The 22951-nt window shown below is 32.8% G+C and overlaps 1 protein-coding gene across 4 annotated transcripts in view; it reads left to right on the forward strand.

The window, feature by feature from the left end:
- The first annotated feature begins 212 nt into the window (after positions 1-212).
- LOC106457605 (F-box/LRR-repeat protein 6-like) overlaps positions 213-22951 on the forward strand; it is a 31452-nt gene continuing 8713 nt past the window's right edge. The window contains exons 1-8 of one of the 4 annotated variants that reach the window (XM_022383601.1): positions 213-290; positions 2963-3077; positions 3874-4066; positions 10907-11559; positions 12234-12426; positions 17200-17334; positions 18525-18662; positions 21585-21749. In XM_022383601.1, coding sequence (XP_022239309.1) covers positions 17272-17334; positions 18525-18662; positions 21585-21749 — 366 coding nt within the window. In that variant the 5' untranslated portion in view covers positions 213-290; positions 2963-3077; positions 3874-4066; ... (1 more) ...; positions 12234-12426; positions 17200-17271. Of the gene's footprint in view, positions 378-2962; positions 3078-3873; positions 4067-10906; positions 11560-12233; positions 12427-17199; positions 17335-18524; positions 18663-21584; positions 21750-22951 lie in introns of those variants that run through there. The other 3 variants (XM_022383598.1, XM_022383599.1, XM_022383597.1) reach the window with 3 other exon arrangements.

Here is a 22951-nt window from a genome sequence, read left to right on the forward strand (position 1 = left end):
ATTAAATAAATTGTTTTGTGTCTTAAAACCAAGCAGCATTAGTTTGGCAACTTTTCTTTCTGAGGATAAAGCTTTGTTTATGAAATGTAATTAAGGTTATTCCTGAATTGTATTTATATGATCATTTTCATTTTATTAACAGTTGCTTTATGAAGTTTTTATATAGATGACGCTGCAAATACTTATCTACAGACGCCAGAGCAATCAAAGTCTGTGACACTGGCTTGAAAATGCCGAATTAAAATAAAGGAGGATAAGCTTATCGTGTTTCTGTTGCGTGATAAGTAACTGTTAGTACATAAGCATAGCTTAGTGTACGTATTTTACATAGGTTAATTTTCGGTTATTGCTTCACAGTTTATGATGTTAGGAATAAGGTATTTTATTTTAAAATAAATTGGATGCTTTTTATTTGTTGTATTAACCTTTTTTTTTTTTAGACAATATCACTATCACTTAGTATTGGTATCACTATCAGTATATGCTATAGCTAATAATATTAATAATAATATGTAATTTAATCATCGACTTTATTATTAACTCTGATATTCAGTTCTGTTACTTTTAAATTTTAACTGTTATTATGCTCAGACCTATTTGTACTGTATTTAAATTTCAAGAGTTGTACAAACTATATTTGGTTATGTAATTTTCAGTGTATGTATGTATGAAAAATTAGAATGGTGAAAAAATTTAAAGAGAGAATTTAATTTTACAGATAACATTTAGTCTGTTTCCAGAACAGTTTTGGATGCACAAGACTTTCCACATAGTTACTATGTAACTAAGTCTTGAAAGATAACTTTGTATGTGTTTACTATAAGAAAAGTATCCCTTGCACAAATATAATCTTCAGTTAGTTTTATCACCTCTTCTAATAGTGGCCAAAAAGTGTCGTTTTTGACTCTGTCAGTTAAAATTTTGATATTTTAGTTGCTGCTACTATTTTTTACATGTTGCATGAGACCATTAGCTAAACTTGGTCAGACATTTTTGCACATATTTCCTGTTGAATAGAACTAGGAGTGAGCTGTTTATTAAATGTCCCTCGCACAGTCTAAAAGAGCAAGAGTGAGCCACTTAGTAATTTAAATTTTAATGTATCTATTTTAAGTATTAATTTTGTTATCATTAGATATTAGCAAGTTGGACAACTTGGGTGGACCAACAAGTCCCTTGACTCATGTTGTAATGGGCAAACCATATCATTTTTAACATACACTAAAATGTAAAAGAGAAACAAGGTGTTTTGTCGTTCAAGGTTGTCCTTGCACCCCTGCCCTTGAGAAAAGTAAAAATTTAAACCCACCTTGTACTTTTAAAAAACACTACCAGTTCCTCTTGTAAACTCTTGTAAACTCCTATAAATTACTGACATTTACTGCTGCTGAAAACAACTCATTTCATAAGTCAGCCATCTTAATAGAAAAATAAAACTGTCGTAACTGAAGCCTAGCCTTTCTTTTCCAAATCTTAAACTTGTGTCTTTTCATTCTGACATATTCAGATCACAACATAAAGTAATCAGAGACCTTTAACCTATTGATTTCTTGTATAATCCTGTAAACTTAAATAAGATCACCTTTAATCCTGCTTTTCTCAAGAAAAAATATGAGATCTTAACCTAGTCCTATAAGATAAATCTTCCTGGTAGCCCTCCCCTAACTAGTTATTTTGTATAGAGACAATTACCTATTTCAAGTTGTAATCAGTATTACACCTTAAAATACTATTAGCTTTAGTTCTAACAACCAAACACTGCTTAAATGTCTTTAATGACTTATCCATCACTATTGGGTAGGTTCCTATAAATATTAAATAAGGGACTGCAATTGTGACCATTCAAACTCTATCTTGCACTTACTATAAAAAAAGGGTCATTTCCCAATATTTGTTCAACGTAACAATTAATCCAAATCATACTGTAATACCTCAACATTGTCATTACACCTAGAAATACTCAACAGTTAGATGTCATACTTTACTAATTACAGCAGTAATTATTAATAACAACCTTCTGCTTTCTCCCATCAAGACACCCTAAAATGCAATTAACTAATTTTTCCAACTCCTACCTATGTGATTTTCTTAGCCAATCCTTTTTGTGTTATGTCATTACACACTTTCCCTCATCAGTTAACATTCTTCATAAAATATAACAGTTTAGAAGGCAAGAAGTCCCTCTGGTGAATACATTTACAAGCTCAGCCATCACAAATACCTTGCCATCAGCATTCTTGAAGTATCCAATCCATATTTCAGCACTTTGCATATATTTATCACACTTAAAACAAATTCTTGCTCTTAGTTTTAACGTTATCAGCCAGCTCTTTCTAATAAGTCCTTTTGGATTTTCTAATTTCATTTTTAACCAAATTCCAGTAAATTTTACAACTTATCTTGTAATTTAAAGTTTTTAAATATAAAACAAAAATAGATGCATTTCTTATCAAAAATGACGTTAATACATCTATTAATGTACTATGAATTAATATTGTATGTCATTATGCTAGAAAATAATTGATATAAATAATACTGGACAAAATTCATTTAAAATTTAAAGAATTGTAAAATAGTAATATTGTCCACTACAGCATCTTCTAATTTAAAGTATCCCTTTGTGTGCAGGAATACTGTATCATTTTAAGTATTTGAAAAATTGTTTCAAACAGAAATAATTATTGATAGTCAAGTATTTATTCAAAATCATTACAATTGTATTTTTAAACAAATAGAAATACACTTGTAAGTGATTAGGATAATTGCAGACTACTTAATGTCTTCTAAAATTAATAAAAGACATACTCTGATGTTTACAATAGTAAGAAACTTAACTAAATACAGCAGTAATTAAGTTATAATTTCACAAATAACCATTTTTTTCTCACTTAATTTTTTAAGATAAACATTTATTTGAAGGCAATAACTTGTGCTTTTTTTTATTTTTATACTTTGTTCTCAGTTTTTTTCTAAGGAAATATTTGAAAAACAAGTGTGTATAATGCAACATTGAAGACCATTGTCTGGAACCATCTGGTCTGGGTGTTCCTTTTGAATAGCAAGCAAGCAAAACTCCTGTAAGTTTATCATCATTTGACTCTTCAGTGTCTCTCTCTCTCTTAAAATGAAAACTACAAAAATCAGCTGACAGTATTACCCCATTTTAATTTCGGAGGATGCATTTCATTCTGCAAGACTTCATTCCCTAGCATAACTCTCATTTTTGTGTTTGAAATAAGATTAACACAGTGTTTGAAACGTTAGTATAAAGATTCGCTTCAGCATTATCAAGTCATAACACATAATCCCTACACAGATTCATCTTCATTTCTCAGGCCCAGTTCAAATCTCTTCTGTCTTCACTGATGTTTGTGGTGTAAGGTGTCAGAATTCAGCCATGATCTTCCTTTTAGAAAGGCCGATGTGCTATTTACTCATCCATGGTCTCTTTCCCCATTAGGGCTTGGATTAATTAATTTTTAAAAAGACATATCCATTATCTAAGTTTCAATGATTCTTGTGTTAACTGAATATTTTATCAGTTAAATGTATGTAGAAGACATTTATTAGCTTTATTTGTTATTGAATGTGGTTCATATCCCATTATTTTAGTGTATTGTAATATTACATTTTTATTATATGGTCTCCTTTGACATGATGTAAGAAGGGGTCCCGCGATGGGTTTGCAGTAAGTTTACGGACTTACAGTGCTAAAATACGGGGTTTGTTTCTCCATAGTGGACACAGCAGATAGCCTGACATGCTTAGCACTAAACAAACTTACATGATAGGTTATTGTACTGTTTTTATTAAATTTGAATGTGTAGTAACTAATGCATTTTGTGACATTTGAATTTTTCATTTCCTTAATAGGTACCGTGTAATATAAGCATTTCTAGTAACTGTCATTATTAATTATGAGCAAGAAAACACTGCAGAAAGGAATCTTAGGGGTAAAGCGGGATCCAAACAAACCGTTGCTTTTCAGCTTTGGAGGTGAAATGTGGCCATCTGATGATTCTGATGACTCTGATTTCTCAGTGGATAGTAATTCACATAGTCTGAGGTAAATAGTTGACAGAGTGCCTTGTCACTTCTGAATATTTGTGGTACAATTAGAAATGAAAAATATATTTAATAGTGTGTATTTCTTGATGACACTTTAAACAGTGAATGTTTTAAAATATTGTATTTGGTAAGAAAACTGACCATATAACGAAATGTAAAAAATTCCTTTTAAAAAACTTTAGATAATTAGAAATATGGTAACAAAAAATCTGATGAAAGTGACTTTTTATTAGAAATTAAAATATGAAGTTTTACATATTTGAGTTGATACTAAATGAACCCACAAAACAATCAACAAATCTACATTTTAAGCAAGATATTCAAAAAGAACAAAGAAAATTAAATGGTTCAGACTGAAAAGTTAATTTTTCTAAAAGTAGTTTGAACAATTTTCTTAAAGTAACATTTAAAAGGACTCCCTATGATTTTTTGTGGATTGTCCTTATTCAGTTAGAGGCACTTCAGCATTGATCCAAGTATAGTTTATGAACATAACATTTAAGGATAACAAGAGACCTAGTCATCCATCTTAGCTGTCCCATCTACTAAACTAAACTGAAGCGAAGAAAAAAAACTCAAATATACCTTAAACTCAAATATACTGCTTCTGCCACACTGAAGGCATCCCATTCCAAGGGTCAACTACCCTGTTAGAAAAATAAAACTGCCTTAGCTGAAGATGGCTCCTGCCCTGCCAAAATTTATATTTGTGCCTCCTAATCCTGCCATTCTCACCATTAAGTAAGAAAAAATATGACGCATCAATACTTTCAATTCCATTTACAATCTTAAACACCTCACTCAGATCCCCCCTAACTCTTCTTTTTTCAAGAGAAAACAATATGAGAGATCTCAACCTCTCCTTGTATGACAACCTCTCCATCCAAGGCACCATTCTACTAGCCCACCTATGAATCCTTTCCAACAATTCAATGTCCATTCTAATGTAAGGAGCCCAACGCTGAACACAATACTCCAAATTTCACCTAACCAGTGACCTATACAACGAAATTATAACCTCTTTAGACTTGTATTCAATATTTCTGTAGATACAACCTGAAATCCTGTTTGCCCTACCACTAGCAACAGCACACTGCTTGGATGGTTTAAGAGACTCATCAACCATTATGCCACGATCCCTTTCTTTCATGACACTGTTGAGGTTATTCCCATCCAAGTTATACTAATAATTCAAATTATGATAACTCGTATACATTATCTTGCATTTATTATAATTAAAACTCATCTGCCATTTATTTGCCCAAATCACTAAATGATCTAAATTATTTTGTAAAACAGCAGCATCCTCTTCACAGCCAGCAACACCCAAGACCTTAATATCATCAGCAAATTTAAGTAATTTATTGACTATTTCTTCAGTTATGTCATTGATGTAAATCAAAAAGAGCAAAAGTCCTAAGACTGAGCCATGAGGTACCCCACTTGTGACATTAGTGTAATTTGACTGAACTCCATTTATAACCACCTTCTGCTTTCTTCCATCTGGCCACTCTTCTATCTACCTTATCCCCCACACTTATAGAGAGATTTTTTTTATAAGCCTTTTATGTGGCACCTTGTCAAATGTTTTCTAAAAATACAGATACACCATATCTACACCTTAACCTCATTTACATAAGTAGTAATCTTTTCAAAGAATATTAAAAGATTTGTAGGGCCAGATTTTCCCTTAGTGAAACCCTGTTGAGTATCCAATAAAATTCTAAACTTTGTTAAATGACTTTGCAAAGCATCTTTTATCAGCCTATCCAAAACTTTTCCCACAGCTGATGTAAGACAAGTATGCCTATAATTACGGGGACAATTTTTATCACCTCCTTTGAATATTAGCTATCTCCCAATCCTTTGGCACCTGCCCAATATTTAAGGACTTAGAAAAAAACATAGCAAGTGGTTCACATATCCATTCCTTAACCTCCTTCAAAACCCTTGGAGAAATATCTGGATCAGGAGGCTTATCATTCTTTAAACTTCCCAACTTTTTCTTACGAAGCTCAGAATTAATGTGATTATTTTGTTTGATCTTATTTTCATTTATCAGCTGTTCAGGAGGAGGATTATTGCTCAAATCTTCATTAGTAAAAACTGAAGAAAAAGCAGAATTTAGTAACCAGTCATCTCATAATAATCGGATACGAGCCTTCCTTTATCATCCTTCAAACGTCCTACCCCATCGAACAGGGAGACTTAAAAATATATGATAACATTAGTGAAGGGAAGAGGTGTCACATCCTAACATTTTCCTTACCCTTTAATACATTTTAAAAAATTGTTACTGTTAATTTTTGTTTTCAGTCAACAAATTTTTCATGCATCCTCTTTGATGTCCTGATTTCCTGTTTGACCAACTCTCTTGATCTTCTGTAATCTTCCAAATCTCCTGTCATACCAGTCAATTTAAATTTGTGATACTTTTCTTTAATTTTATACCTTATACCCTTTATGAACCAACCTGGTTTTGTACTTACAACCAACCTTTTCTTTCTGTAAGGAACATGTTTATCTTGAATATTTAAATATTTATATTTAAAAATTTGCCATATTTTATTAGTGTCTTCAAATAGCTCAGCTGCCCAATTCACGGCAGATAATTCTTGTTGCATCCCTTCAAAATTTGCTTTTTTGAAATTTGTAACCAAAATGTCATAATTTCTGATATCCATGTACAGCAAAGCAACAAATCTAATAGAGAAATTATCACTTGCACTCAGATATTCTTCAATTTCCACCCTCTCAGCTATTTCTATATTACAAATTAACAATAAATCTAAAATAGCATTATTTTTAGTTGGTTCTTTGACCAAATGGTGAAGAAAACCAACTTGAACAGTTTCCAAAAACCTGTCTCCTCATGGTTAGATTCTTAACATTTCTCAATCTTTATGCCTGAAATTAAAATCATCCATAATTACGACCTCATTAACAGCTAAAATCTTAATCTTTGTGTAAAGTTTCTCAATTTCATCAGTATCATCTGGTAGTCTATAACAAATTCCCACTAAAAGCCTTTTCCCTTTATATCCATTAACATAAACCCAAATGGACTCAATCTCCTTGCTATTATCTTTGATATCCTCAACTTCAACAAGATGTAACTCACATTTTACATATAAGGCCACTTCTCCCCCTCTCTTTTATATTCTATCCCTATTAGATAACCTATAACCTTTTATTTCAAAGAAATTTCTGTCATCAAAATTGTCTACATTTAACCACATTTCCATTATTCCCATTATATCAAAATCCTCCATTCCTACCAGTGCTCTAAAGTCATTTATTTTATTTCTTATACTTTCTAGCATTACAATAGTAACAATTAAACTTATCCTTAGATCTACTTTGTTCCTGTGCTAAACTTTTCTCTGCATCTTATATTTTCCGCATTTAGTTTATCCTAGCCCTCACCACTGTCTAGTCCAAGTTTAAAACTTCTTTTATAGCTGAGGTAATAGCCCTTGCAAATTGATCCCACAAGTCCAACCAACCAATCTACACATCCTTACATATTAACACAAGCCTAGCATTCAATCCTAGTGACCTACTTATAATTTTATCCATAACACAATTTATGGCTCTTTTCTTTAAATGCCTTTATAAACCCCCATTTACTTATCAGTTAGCTTTTCTGATATACCTTTCCCCACATCATTAACCCCTATGTGCTCAACGAGGTCAGCATCCTTGCTAGCCCCCTTTATTATATCTTTTACTCTGTCAGTTATATCCTCCATCTGTGCCCCTGGATAGTATAATCTAAGTATTTTCTCCCTATTTATGCCACATACTGTCAAAGAATCACCTATAACTATAACCTCAAGCTAATCATTCACATCCTTTTCTATCCCTTTTGTTTTCCTTTCCTCCACTAGTTCCTCATCTGCATAAGCTAAAGGCTGAAATCTATTACTCAATAAAACATGCTCATTACAAATAAATTTACTGCTTTTAGTCCTAATAATACTCTTTCTTTGTTAGCTGATGTATCCTTTGCATGTAAAAGCTTAAGTTCCTCTTGAAATCCTGCTGCCATTTCCCACACTTTACACTTCTCTTTATCTATTGCCTCTACTTTAATTATGATAGCCTCCAACCTACAAACTCTACATACAAATTGCACATCTTCACTACTAGCGTCCTTAAATGTTCATACCAATCTCGAGGTCCCAAGTAAAACCCACTCATTGCATCAATTATGCCTAACAAACTGTGAACACTTAACTCCAACACTAGTCTTAACCAATATATTTGTAGCCTGAGAATAAATATTCAATGCTAAACACCAGTAGCTCACTGTCAAAATGAATTTCAAAACAAAACAGTTTGGTGTATTACTGGTTGAGAAACGTTTAAAAAAGTTGATAGGGTTGTGCATCATTGGTTATACTAGGGTTAACTTCTATGAGTCAGGAATTATTAAGTAACTTCAGTTTTTAACATCAATGAAAAGTGGTTGCTTAAACTTGGTTATGAAAATTTATTTTGAACAAAATCTTAATTTTATGGCAAAAAAAAGGTAAGTATTTTCATTTAACATAATTTTACTTCTTGATTGCTGGTTTTTGGAATAATAATTTAATAACTTATGTAATTAAAAAACTTGCACCCACACAAAATTAGATTGGAAATTAATCTTAAAGAAAAATGCATGGTAAATGGAAATCTTAATATCTCTTTATGCTTCATAGCCTTAAAGTCTGCCTAAGGCAATCATTTTATTGTCTACAGTAGATAAATATAGACCTTTTTATAGGTAATTATTATATATTGTAAATCTTTCATATATTTTATGTCCACATGTATTATATATTTTAATTAAAAGAGACAAATGTATGAAGACCAAAGATGTATTTTATGTATGGTGGTAAAATATTTTAATTTGCATGTAACAAAAGCACAGGTTATTAGCACTATTGAAGAAGGTCAGAGTACTTATAATTAGTAATAAAAATAAACAAGGTTAAATGCAAGTTATGCAAACCATCGAATTTTCTTTTTAGCCTACCTCAAAAGAAAACTCCAACCCATTTAAACATACAAACCTATCTAAGCTATCAACAGTTTGAACAGACATATTAAATTTTTTCAGGTTCTCTGTTACTCCAGCATAAACATATCTGAATGTTCAAGTCTTTCCTCAGTCTTGTTAAACATATCATCATTCTAGTAATTGTTTCTTACCAACAGGTAGTTGTATTTCTTATTATGAGGAAACCTAAAACTGAACATAGTACTTCAAACAGGATATAGTAATTTTCTTTCATAAGACTAAAATTTCTCAGAATCCTATATTGTCAGCCAAATTCTATGTTTTTCTGAACTTTCACAGTCAAATCTTTCTTTCTGTCCAAAACATAATCATTATTGAACCCCATTTATCATTCTTGAGAACTCTCTAAGCTTATCTAGGTCATTTTGAATCAAACAAGATCCTCTTCAGTATCAGCTCTTCTTACTAGCTTATTATCATTCAGAAATTTAGATAATTTACAGGTTATGTTGATATAAATAGTATTCAACAAAGATTCCTTGATCAGATTCATTCATTTAGTCAGAAACTTGCCATTTACAGGAAACCAATTTTCAGTCCTAGGAGAATGTGATAACACTTTTAATTTTGTGGTATTTTGCCAAGTGTATTACCAAAAATACCCACATCTAAAAATGATTGCAAAAGCCTTGTTAAAATAAATTTATGCCTCTCATAAAGTTAGTAAAGTTTATTTATCATGTAGAAATATAGAATCAGTTTATTTTCCAATAATGAGAAATGTTCTTCAAAGAGTGAGTACAGGAAATAAACCTAATTTTTTCCATGTGCAAGTTTTGTGTAATGAGTTACACACACATCAGAAACTTCTTTCAGTGTGTGACTAGGGAATGAGTTGCCTTTATATATTGTGGAGCCATTAAATTTAAGTGAGTTTAAGAGAAAGCTTGAAAAGTATATGAATGATAAGGGCTGGCTTTAAGATTAAAAAAAAATTATTTATCAATAGTTTTAGTTTAGTTTTGAGGATGGGACAACCTAGGTGGACCAATAGGTACAATGTTGTCCCAAACCATTATGTTATGTTAACTACATGTCTTTAAGGACAGGCCTGACCATGCCTGTAACTAGTGTCTTTAAAAACAGTCCTAACCATGTCTTTATGTATCTTTAAGGACAGTCCTGACCACATCTGTAACTACTTGTCTTTAAGGACAGTCCTGGCCATACCTGTAACTACTTAAGAAAACCACAAACTTAACATTATGATCATTCATATATATGTATATGCTATAGATTTTTTATTTTAACTGTTACATGTACCAGTGGAGTCCATATGCTTTTTAAGAACATTTTCAAAACTAATTGTGCATCAAATTGCTTTGGGTACATGGTCCCTAATAATAACATACGAATCAAAAAATATAAACAAAAATCTGTATTGTAATTAATTCCAATCAGTTACTTCTAAGATCATCAATGTATATTTTCAGCTGAAAATTAGTGATTTCAACCCAAACTGTTTACCAGTTTTGTATGCTGATTGTTGTATTAGTCGAAATACTAAGATTACTCAATATAAAACAATATATGGATACCCCCACTATTAATAAAACAGTATAAAACCATTCTATAATTTTTACGGTTAATTTAGAAATTGATACGGTCCAGAATTGCAAATATTTCTACATACATATGTACATTTATCTGACAAAATGTAACTTTGATTTGTTTACATGAAAAAAAAGTAAATACTTTGTTTATTCACTTTTATGCAAACACTTGCATAAACCTTTAATATGAAAAATAAATGACACCATTTTTCCTTAGGGAGCATTCATTAGCAGAAGAAAGTAGTTCATCTGATACATTGGAGTTAGGCATTCAAAGTTTACAGAGCAAAGCTGATAGTCAGAGCTCATGTAGTCTGCCTAGTAATAATGACACTCAGTGCATAAGAAGCAAGATGGAAATAGATGGAAATGAAGATAGCTTAGCAGCTTCTAAAAGTAGTGGTATTGAAATGATGAGTAGCCCAGAGTACAGTTGTGAAAATCTTAACAGCAATTCTAGTATTAGTGTAGACGTCTGTAATGGTACACCTTTACTGAAAGAACCAACATTTCCTACCTTAAAAAAACGGAAATAAAGAAGCACAAACATGAACAAAATAGGAGTAATATTCCAAACAAAAAAGAGAAAAAGGATAAAGAAAAATCTCAGCATTCCAAAGGAGGAGTAAAAATAGTTAAGCAAAAGAACCACAAGAAAAATAAAGAAAAAGAGCTATGTAAAGAGGAAGAGCAGGTCAACAAAACTAATTCATTTAAAACAAAGTCTAGAACTAAGAAAATTGAATCAGATCCTGAATGCCCTTCAGATTTTATTGAAGGACCTTGGGGGAGATACATTCCAGAAGAGATACTTGTTTACATATTTAAAACCATAGCCCGTAAAGACGGTGTGTTCCCTTTGTTACCAAGGTAAGTGGGAATAGACTTTTCTGTGCTTTCTTTTTATCACTTGAAACAATGGTGAAATTTTCCAGACTCAGAACTTGTGTCTATCTAGTTTATTATTTGCACTTGACATAAATGAAGTCTTTAACAAGGTTGCTTTATATTCGACCAACTTTTATTAATATGATTAAAGATTCTTCAGTACCATTCATTTATATTGATTAAGTTATGCATTAAAAATATCCTCTGTGCATCTCCTGTTTTTGTTATTTTTGCTGTTATTGCTTTCTAGAAAAAAATAAAATGAAAGCTAAAGTTTATTTTAATTCGGCATTTCCCTACTAGGGATCCTACCAAGGATCCAGTCTGTGAAAAGCAATAAAAATGATCTTCACAGCTTTCTTTCTTCAAGATTTCTTAGCAATTTTTATTCTTATGAGAATTTGATTAAACTAACTGTAAAAAAAAGTTAAGATGAATCATATGTTTATAACTAATAACTTTATAATTGATATTGTTGCTAGGAATAATTTTTTAATAGAAAGTATGTTAACAGTATTTTAAAAGTCACAGTTAATTTCCTACAAAGCTAGGCCAGCATTTTATGATGTAGGTATACAGTGTATCCCAAATTTCTACAAAAAAATCATAGCAGTGATAAATGTATGTATAACATATAATATTTTATTTTACTGTAGAGTTTCAAGGGTGTGTAAACTATGGAACAAAGCTGCTCAAGACCTTTCACTTTGGGAGTATGTTGATCTTTCTTGGGGAAGAATCTGTCGCTCAGAAGACCAGCTTATTCGGCTTAGCAATCAGTGGCTAAAACGTACATCTGATCTCAACTTAACTGGATGGGGCACCACTCTGACATGCAGAGGTGTTTCGGTATGAGTAATGACTTATTTTTGTGTGAGGTGTCCTGTGTAGAATTTATATTGTATGATACATTGTAAAGTATGCTGTTTTAAAGTAAACTAGACCACCCGTGTCCCGTTGGGTCACCCACTATTCAGAGGTTATGAAGAATTCAAGCTAATTTCAATATTGCACCAGAATGAAGGTTTATTTTGAGATAATTTAATTAAATATTTCAATTCAATTGTGTAATTCATAATTCAAGAAAAGATATTTGATTGTTGATCAGGAGTAAAAGGAAAGACAATTTCATTTTTCAAAAAAGTGAAGTCAGAATTTTCAGGTATTGTGATGAATTAGTTCATTATGTTGTGGTCTTTCCTCTTAAACCTTCTACAAATAAGAAACAGTAAGACTTTATTTTTTCTCAAATTACCCACCATAACCAAAGCACATTATTGAGAAATTCTTCAAGATCTTGTTTTTGTCATTTTACGCCTTTTAATGAAGATGGGAACATTGACAGGGAACTAGATTTGAACAAAGAAGTTTTGTAAAGAGTGCAAATGGTAGTGTGATGTAAAATTACTCATGCTAGAAATTTTCATAAAAGTGATCCGAAAAATGGTGCTAACTCGGTAACCCGTGGCCCGATTTTAACGAAACTTGTTTTATTCTGTTTCTATTCTCATTGCATTACAAATATGGCATTATTATGTGTCGTTTTTACTGTATTTAATTACATACAAGCACACAAACAAACAAACAATCTCGGAGTTTAGTAGTATATAGATAATTGATTCAACAGAGATATTTGTAACAAACCTGATGTGCCAACTGTTAATCAGTTAAATAGATCTCTGTATCCTCATCAGTTATAAGGAAATTAATATATAAAGCTAAGTTTGTGTATCTTTGTTTGCACCTTGAGACACAGTGATATAGAATGACATTAGGAAGGGTTTTGGACCCCCCCACCCCAAAAAAATCTAATTTCATATCTCATTTTGGAAAAAAACTACCAAATCAGCACAACTTTACACAGTGATGCAGAATCACATGAGGAAGGTCATGGAGAGTGGGGGTGTTGATCCCTCCATATAATTTCATATAATGACAGCATTCTTGAAAACATTGTCTTTCTTTTCAGTATTGGTACCTATATGTATTTTTATTGCACTTTTAATTTATTATGTTAAGAAAAAAAATAGAAGCACAATTTCCTGTCCTTTCTTACAAACAAGGTGTGACAAGTTTTCCCCACAGAGTGGTGAATCAATCCTTGGATTTTCCAGTGGTTGTGCTCTTGTCTGGACACTGCTCTCATCAATGCTTCTGTCACTTCCTACAATGTCAAGCTTCCCCTTTTCTGGTCTCCTGTTCTGCATCCATTGGCTTTGGTATTGGATGCATTCAGTCAGAACTGGTCCAACTTCTCTCTATGCTTACATCCTTATTTGTCTCCTCCCTCATTTGGGACAATCCTTGTCGGATCCTTCTTGTGGCACCCTATTGGCCAGCTCAAACATGGTTTCCTCGGTTGAATATTCCACAGTCCTCTCCCCTTCCTCTCTTCTTTGACTTCATTCTTCTCCATCTGCCATATAGCCATATTGTCACTCAAGCATGGAATTTGTCCAATCCCTTGCTAGTCATTTCAAACTCTCATCATGTGTGGTCTTCCTTCTTTCTCATTCTGTTCAACTATCCTCCCTCCTTGTCAACCCATTTTCGTCATTCTGTTCCCAATATCTCTGAATCCCATGAATTTTTGACCAGGGTTTATTGGAGTCAAACATTTCTGGTTACTGGGCAGCTTTTTCTTTTATTTTCTGGTTTCCTGTTACTGCCATTTTTGTTTCTCCACAGTTCTTACTATACTCTTCCTTTCACCTTCTTCTTGTCATCCCAACTGGGACCTGAATGTTGTTCTCCACAATCTTACCCTCCCACTTTGATCCTTTGGCATCCTGTTCCTTGTACATTTCTCCTTAAAACCTATTTTCTCCTCCTTTTTGCAGGTGGTCATCAATATACTGATATTTATGCCATATTCTTCCTGCACTCTTTTCCAACACTTATGCCCTTTTTTTTTTATCCCAATCATGCTTTTCTCCCTAAAACATCTGTGTTATGCGAGTGTGAAAGCACCTTCAATCTTATATTTCTTACATTTATTTCTCATCTTTATTTTTGCTCAGATCCTGATAGCCTACTCTGTCCTGTATGTGTGATCAATGGTTATTTGGCCTACACTGCTCTCTTTTGGGGTTTCTGATCTTGTCTCTTCATTCCTTGGAGTCCTTTCAGCTGTGATCTTTCTCTCATTACCTTTACTGGATGGCTTCATCAACTCATCCATTTTGCATATTCTGTGAATGGAGATTCTCATCAATGCTTTCAGGCATCCTCACATGAAATCCAGCACCTTACACATACTGTGACTGCCTGTTGTTGTTATCTGTTGAAGGAGATTGTTTGGGCTGGCTTATGGACAACCCCTCACACTTGTCATACACTATCTCCATCATATGGCCATATCTTCTTCATTGGGCTATGGAATACTTCCAATTGCCATTCTCTACACATCTTAAAGTCTCTGACTGGGTAAATTCTTTTTCTTTATCTTAATGCCTTACTGGATCCCACTCAACAAAATCTGCACTGTGTAAGGCTTAATGTCCTGATATAGCACTCACTGATTAGATGAGGTGTTCCACAAGACTGCTTGAGGTATTCTCGAGGTAGTCATTTTCTTAAGTAAGGCCTAATCTAGACCGTATCCACTGATGGACTATCATGAGTAAAGCAGGCAGGGGATCCCTGCCAATCCTCCAATCCTAGTTTAGAACTTAGTGCTGCCCTGTTTATATCAAAATAGAGTTTTCATGGTCATCCATTGCACTGTCTTGCAGTAATGCTCTCCTACGGGCTCCCCAACATGTTTTCACCCCCATTTTTCTTCGAGTGAAGCATTAGAGTCCTTGCCACTTACTAGTTCTTATCTGATAGGGTGGTAGATCATGAAGGCTGCCTTCTTGAGTGTGACTGACAAAACACCACAACACAGTTCACTCCTCTGGCTGACTTTCCACCATCCTTCTGCTTTCTGGATGTTGGGTAATGTGATGTTGGATTGGTGCAGGACCAGCCAACACAAGTCTTCACTAAGTTCCAGTTCAGATGCTGAATTCCTATTCTGCCTCACTGGGCTTGAGATGAAGATGGTAGGGACCCTCTTCCTACTGTGGCCAGGATGACACATTCCAGGTGCTGCATGGTTTTGGAGTAGAACTGACCCACCATGGATGGTCTGATGTGTCATAGTCACACTACACATAAAGCACTTCCATGTTCCTGGTGCAGGTTCTGGACTGTTTTTGTTCTTGTGCTCATCCTGGTGACACTTTCCTTCTTTATGGGTGAAGAGTGTACTCTGATACAGAAGAGGTGCAGCCTCCAACAGGTGTGCCCCTATACTGATCCATGATATAGGGTGGCACACTACATGGGTTCCCTTTGGGCACTTCTCACCAACACCGAAAATGTATTTCTGAAGGATACCTCCTCTCACACTTCCCATCATTTCTCCCTACTTCTGGTGCATCTTACTTTCTTGCCTAATCTTGAAGTGATGATTGAAAAACCAGTATAGAGGAAGTCCGCTGTGCTAGGAGGGTGTGTCACACTCCCATTGGTGGAGGATTGTCACGTGCTCATTTGCATGTAACAATTCAGCAATATCATGTGGAAACATGAGAGTTTAGGTGGGAACCTCAAGGCTAGTAGTGAACAAAAAAACTTGCATATAAAGGGCAGCACTGGATTGAGAAAGGTATGTGTGAGAGGTGGTGAGTATCAACTGAAAATACATTTTCAGTGTAAAAAAATGTTAACTTTCAAGTTACTGGGTTGTTTGCACGTTAGTATCTTTTTCACTCCAAGTAACATGGAATGTTTCTGAAATCTCAAAGAGAGATCTGAAATGCTAGCAAGTACATAACAAAATGTTAGTAAAAAAGAAAAATATAGCCTAACTTGAACTATTATAAAAGAAAGGCTAAAATATTAATATTATTTGTATCTTTAGAAAGAAATTGCTTAATATTCTATTTATAATTACAAAATTAAATTATCTTTGGTTATACTGTTAGAAAAAAATCTTAAACACCCAGATATTTACCAAACTGATATGAAATGCAGGCTACCTTTTCAGTAGTTGCAAAAGCAGAATGTAGTTTTTGCTTTTTTTCTTACCTTTAAGTTATTTATTTTGAATTATAGTAATGAAAATACTGTTCAATATATATTTTTTCAAATTATGTATTACATACTTTAAAAATATCTTTTGAGTAAATGTACTGAAAAGAAGGATAAAATAAACTTATCAACTAACTATTGAATGCACTAATACAGGAAAAAATATTTTAAGAAGAGATTAAACTTGAATGCTATAATTTATATTTAGATGTGATTTTTAAGTAATGTGCCATTAAATATTTAATTTAAACTTATCTCTGATTGTTTGGTTTGTAGCTGGATTGTTATGGATTTGCTGTGGAAACACTGGTTTTCAACAAATCTCTATCTATTAGGTCAAACATTTACCATCATGTATACAGTTAAGCTAATAGAGTTTTACAATGCTTATGGCTCCAACATTGTTGTAAACATTGTTATGAACATGTTAAACAATACTGAATTTTAATGGCTAGCACAATCTCTGTATAAATAGTTTTTGTTCTTAATATTGATTGTATTTTTTAGTTGCACTTACCCCCATATATATATCATATTTTCCAGGCCATTGCCAAATCTTGCCCTCTGCTGACAAGTATTAGCCTTGGCCAATGCACCCGCATATCTCGAGAATGTATGCAGCTCTTGGCTGATCACTGTCCTAATCTGACCAGCATTGATCTCTCAGGAGTATCCAAGGTTGGTGGGAAAATTGACGAATATACCCTAAAGTTTAAAATCATATCTATCTATCTATATACATGTGTGTGTGTGTTTGTCTGTTATCTAACTACTACTAAGTTGCTGGGCCAATCGCAACCAAACTTTGTGGGATGATAGTTCAGAACAAGGTGCATGTTAAGAGTAAATAACCTCCTCCACCCCCCACTATTGCTATTGTTGAGCATTTATTATCTTTGATGCAAGTTAACATTAATTACATTCACAGATGGCACCACATCCTTACACAAAATGAATATTGAATTTTCTATAAAACAAAATACACAAAGTGTGGGGGAAGGCACACAACTATCTTGTTTATCTATGGGAGAATGCAATGGAAAAAAATGGTTGCCACTATTTCAATAATACACAAACTCGATGGCTGATATGAAGAGCTGTTTCTCGAGTTATACCCACTTCCTACTTTGACCCGGGACATTTCAACTTTGGCTCATAAGACACTTGTGTGGCTAATGACTATAAATTAATTAATCACATGAAACACTATGGAAGGACATTATGATCCGGGTGTTCAAAGTGGGTAACAGAAAGCACCCTTACCGCCACTGTTTTGACCACTACCTCTTAATACAAAGTCACCCTGACCATTGCACAGTGTAAACCATGTTTTATGTGTATACATATTGAGTTCTTAAAGTTTATACAAAACTTTTGTTGAGTTAATAATGAATATTGTAATAATGTTTTGTGTTAAAATTAAATTGTGTGAAAGTTAGGATTTTTGTGTTATTTATCAAAGCATCAACTCACACACATTTTTAAGAGTTCATAATCTGGACAACGAACGAGTACCTCAGCTTGTTTTTTTATAAAGAAGAAGTATGTTTTTTCCCACCAACATACGAAACTGTTTGCTGTACATTGTTTTATTTGAGATAGAAAACATTACAATAATTTGTTGAAGACAAAAAATAAAACCTACAAACTGTATGAACTTGAATTTTTTAAGCATGCCTGTATTCAATGCAAGAAAAAACATTTTAAAGCATTTTTTTCAGTGAACATTCTTCTGTATGATGTAGCAGCATGAATTATGCAGCTGACATTAGTCTACGAGTCGCACATTATATAATCAGAAGTTTAAACTATGATTAAATATACTCAGAGTTGGTGTATGTAACTAATATTAATCACCTTGCTTTCAGAGATATAGCAGTCAACATAGTCCTCTTTCACCAGCAAGTCTCAAGTATCTAGTCTCTCAATGTGGAAAGAGACTTACTCGCCTCATTTTGGCAGAAAATGAAGTTGCAGCAATGAGTTCAGTATTAAATGCTATCTGTGTAAGTAATTGTCTGTTGTGTAACATTTTGTATTCTGTGTTTTAGTTCCAAAGATGTCTACAGTCATTAAGTTTTCTGATTTTTTCTCATGATAACAATTAGGATAACTACTGTTATGTACTTTAAATCATTTGTGCATTTTTATGGATTTTTTCTTGATAAGTTATTTCTTGATAAGTCTGTCTTATTTTACATGTTCACTTCCAAACTTTTTTTTTATTTCAGGCTGGTATGTTATGAACTAAAGTGTTTATGACAAGTTCAGCATTTCTTTGCTGTCTCTTAATTGGGCAAACGATCTTTGATCCCATTATAGGTTATGAAAATTAATTGTGCATGATACGTACATTATATTAAAATGATTTTGAATGTATAAAGTCATAGTCAAATCACTGTAATTTTCTCGTCATGACTGGGGTACAACTTGTAGGCATCTTTCCAAATGTTTCTAGTGCCTAAGTTGATTCATATAATTTTAACTTCAAATGCCATAAAGTACAAGGGATATTCCTGTCTTGGAAGTTATAAACCACCATTAGCAATATGTATTTATAACCTGAGTGTATGAATATTTGGTTTTGAAAATTGATCAGTTTTCAATGGCATCACACTACCTAGGAAATGCCAAAATGTAGTATTGAAACATTTCTCTTGTAACAGATGTAAATCCAATAATGCACAGATCAGTTGCAAAAGTCATCTATGTGCCCCAGGCAACATTACATAAGTTAATCAAGAAGGATCTCCAACTGGAAACAAAGCCAGCAAAGTATGGGTATGGGTTTACCAAGATAAGACTTCCAGGTAAGATATACAGGTCAAGTCACCAAATCCAGCATCTAGGAATTGCTGTGTGATCGGACTATTTAAATGGATGTTAGAAAATCATCATTCTCATAAACTGGGTGGATTATGGAAAGGATTCAAGGAGGAGGAGTGTACTTGGCTGTAACAAGAGATCCTTTTGCAATGGAAACTATGCTGCAAGACTTTTCAAGATGTATGGTCATCAGTTAGAGCATAGCTGCAAATGATGACATGGACTGTAATGAGGTGACAATGTTATAAAATTATAGGCCATGGGCTTTAGTTATGTATAAAACTATCTAATTTTCTTCCTTTTTATCTCACTAAGTTGGGTCAAGTAATAGTAGTCTGTCACTTAATTGTAAATTACACAGAACGTGATAACAAGGTGTGTGGCAGGGTGTGTATTAACTAGGATTTGAAACTGCTTATCCAAGTTTTTTACTGAAGGGCCAAAGGTGCAAATCTTCTTGGATCCATGAAGTGCCAGCGGTGCAAACCTTCTTGGGTCTGTGAAGTTTTAGATGCTCCAAGATGCATTCTGTGGATATCTGATAAGAAGATAATAAAAATGTAACAGCTTTTACATACATTGATTTTTACCTTTTTCATGTGTTTAACAGGGAAATATAACCAACAGTTTTATATTTGCAGGTCTTTATTTCAGTTGCATATAATTGTATCCTCTAGTTCTGCTTCAAAATGCTGCCAGGTCAATAGCTAATAATCAACTGCATGATAGATGATGGCATAATATTCTAATGTCTCAAGTGTTTATTTAATATTATTAAGTTTATCGTAATCAAACAATATCCTTTTCAGTAAATAATAAGTTATTTTGTTTGTGTACATTATTTGAATATTATAAACTTAACAATAACATTCAATAAGTAAGGATTTGACTCATTGGAATATTTTACATGATCTACAGTACTTAGAAACTTAATGAAACTTACCTTTAATAGAAGAAAATTTCTGTAGCTTTAAAACATTTTTAGGAATGAAAGGAATATTTAATGAAACTTTCACATATCTATAGTTTGTTCCTAAGTCTTCTGAACTTTTCGTTAGATTCCTTTGTTTGCCATTACAGGAGCTCCGGCTGGTTATTTCTCCAGTAATCATAAGTACTGCTCAAATTATTCACTCTTCATTGATCTAAATAGTATATATTTTGCTCTTTTCAATCATATTTAAAAATTGCCTATAGTCATTTTCAAATCTGAGCTTTGTTAATAATTGTTCAGACCACATGCAGTGACATATAAAGTGGCAATAAAGGGCAGTAGTATTAAAACAAGGTGAGAATAATTATAGTCTCAACAGACCATAACTTCTCAGCAAGTAAACCTGTACCTTGGGATGGGCAGAATAATTCTAAAAATTTAAATAAATGCATTGTTTACAGGCAGAACTTCTAGGAGCTGTGAAGAAGTGAAACTTGGAACATTTTTCTCATATTTCTTTGTGAATTACTCTAAACAAGTATACATAAAGACAAAATATCAATTTAAGATATTTTATATTAAAAATTGTTGAAATAAATTTAAAGTTTGATACACAGATCTGCACTCAAAACTGAAAAGCACATTGGGCATCATATGGTTAAGTGAACAGTTTATTGACAATCTGTGCAAGATAATTATACTAAGGGTCATCAATTAAAAATAAAAACTTTTGCAGCCATATGAATTTTAATTTATATATATTTCAGTCAGTTACTATAGTATTAGGGAACAAAGAAAATACCAGTTTTGTTAAACATACAAGCAAAAAACTTCAAGAATCTGGTAAAATTTGACATATTTCTGAAAACTTTTGAAAACTGGAAGATTTTTAAGTCATTCCCGAGTTCATCAAAATTTTGCTTTCAGACAGTGAATTTACAAAACACTTTTACACAATTAGGAAATGCAACTCAGTCTGTTCATTTCCATAACTTCTATTGTCTTTCTTTTTAGAAGAAGATTAGACTGGAAGAACTAGTAGTTAAATCTTGGAGTGTTGTACTTGGAAAATTCCCCAAGATTGACAGAAGTTGCTTATTACTGTGTACTCTCACTGTCTACTAGAGTGTTGTGTTTTTTTTGTACCTATAGCCTTATTTGTTTCTAGGAATCCTGCCCAAGGCTAGAAGAACTTGATATTTCAAACCTTACAGTGCTTGGAGGAAGCTTGGTCCTGTTTCCAGAACAACTTCAACATGGTTGTCCTAATCTCAGAATTTTGCGTGTGGCAAATTCTCCACTATCTCTGTCTTCTGTCTCTCTTGCTAAACAGGTAAGAACCAACCAGACTGAGTATAATTCATGCAGTTTGTGAAAGAAATACATGAATGTAAACAAATTACAATTACAAACCATTTTTAGGTTACCTTAAGATTTTTGACTATTGTACATTTCAAGTTCAGATGTTGCAGTACATGTTACTAGGAGCTTTCAGTTTTAAATTATGCAAACTATAAGCATTTGAAATTACAGCTTTGTCTTAGATTATTTCTTTCACTGTAAGCTGAAGCATAAATTGACAACTTTTGAAACAGAAATTTCACATTTACAAATCCATTCTGTCAACAAAGCTGCACACTTCTAAAGCATGATTTCTGAAACACATAAATTCCACATTTACAAATCCATTCTGTCAACAAAGTTACACACTTCTAAAACATGATTTTTGAAGCACATAAATTTCACATTTACAAATCCATTCTGTCAACAAAGTTGCACACTTCTAAAACATGATTTCTGAAACACATAAATTCCACATTTACAAATCCATTCTGTCAACAAAGCTGCACACTTCTAAAACATGATTTTTGAAGCACATAACTTCAACATTTACAGATCTGTTCTATCAACAAGACTACTTATTTTTTAGAAGATAAATTTCAAAACACATAAAGTCCACATTTACAAATTCATTCTTTCAACAAAGCTGCACACTTCTAAAACATAGTAATTTTTGAAGCATATAGATTCTATATTTACAAGTCCATGTTGTCAACAAACTACACATTGTTACGGTATTAACTGTCTGGCACACATATTTAATAATGTGACGAATCAGCTATCTTATCACAGTTAACTCTTTCAGCATGGGCTTGGTCCCTGGGACTGAGTTAGTAACCATTTTGTGCTTGTTATAGTTTTCATGCTATAACTCTTAAATTAGCAAGTGTATGTTCACGAAATTTGGCAGATTATCAGTAAACATTACAAGGCTTTCATACGTAAAATATCAGATTTTTTTATTAAGTCTTTAGGTTTGTTAAGCATTGTTTATCTCATGCCTTTTTTCTTTTCACGTGTTACCTATCCAACATGCAAATTAATTTTCATTTTAAGATTAAAAATACTTCTTTGTATCAGGAAATTTTCAAATTTCACAAGCAAAATCTTTATTACATCCAGCCAGTTATCAAATGTTTCTTAAGAAAAAAGTTTATATTATATGTGTTATTTCACTAATGAATCTCTATAACC

The sequence above is a fragment of the Limulus polyphemus genome, unplaced genomic scaffold (genome assembly GCF_000517525.1).
Source record: "Limulus polyphemus unplaced genomic scaffold, Limulus_polyphemus-2.1.2 Scaffold351, whole genome shotgun sequence".
NCBI classification, from domain to species: domain Eukaryota; kingdom Metazoa; phylum Arthropoda; class Merostomata; order Xiphosura; family Limulidae; genus Limulus; species Limulus polyphemus.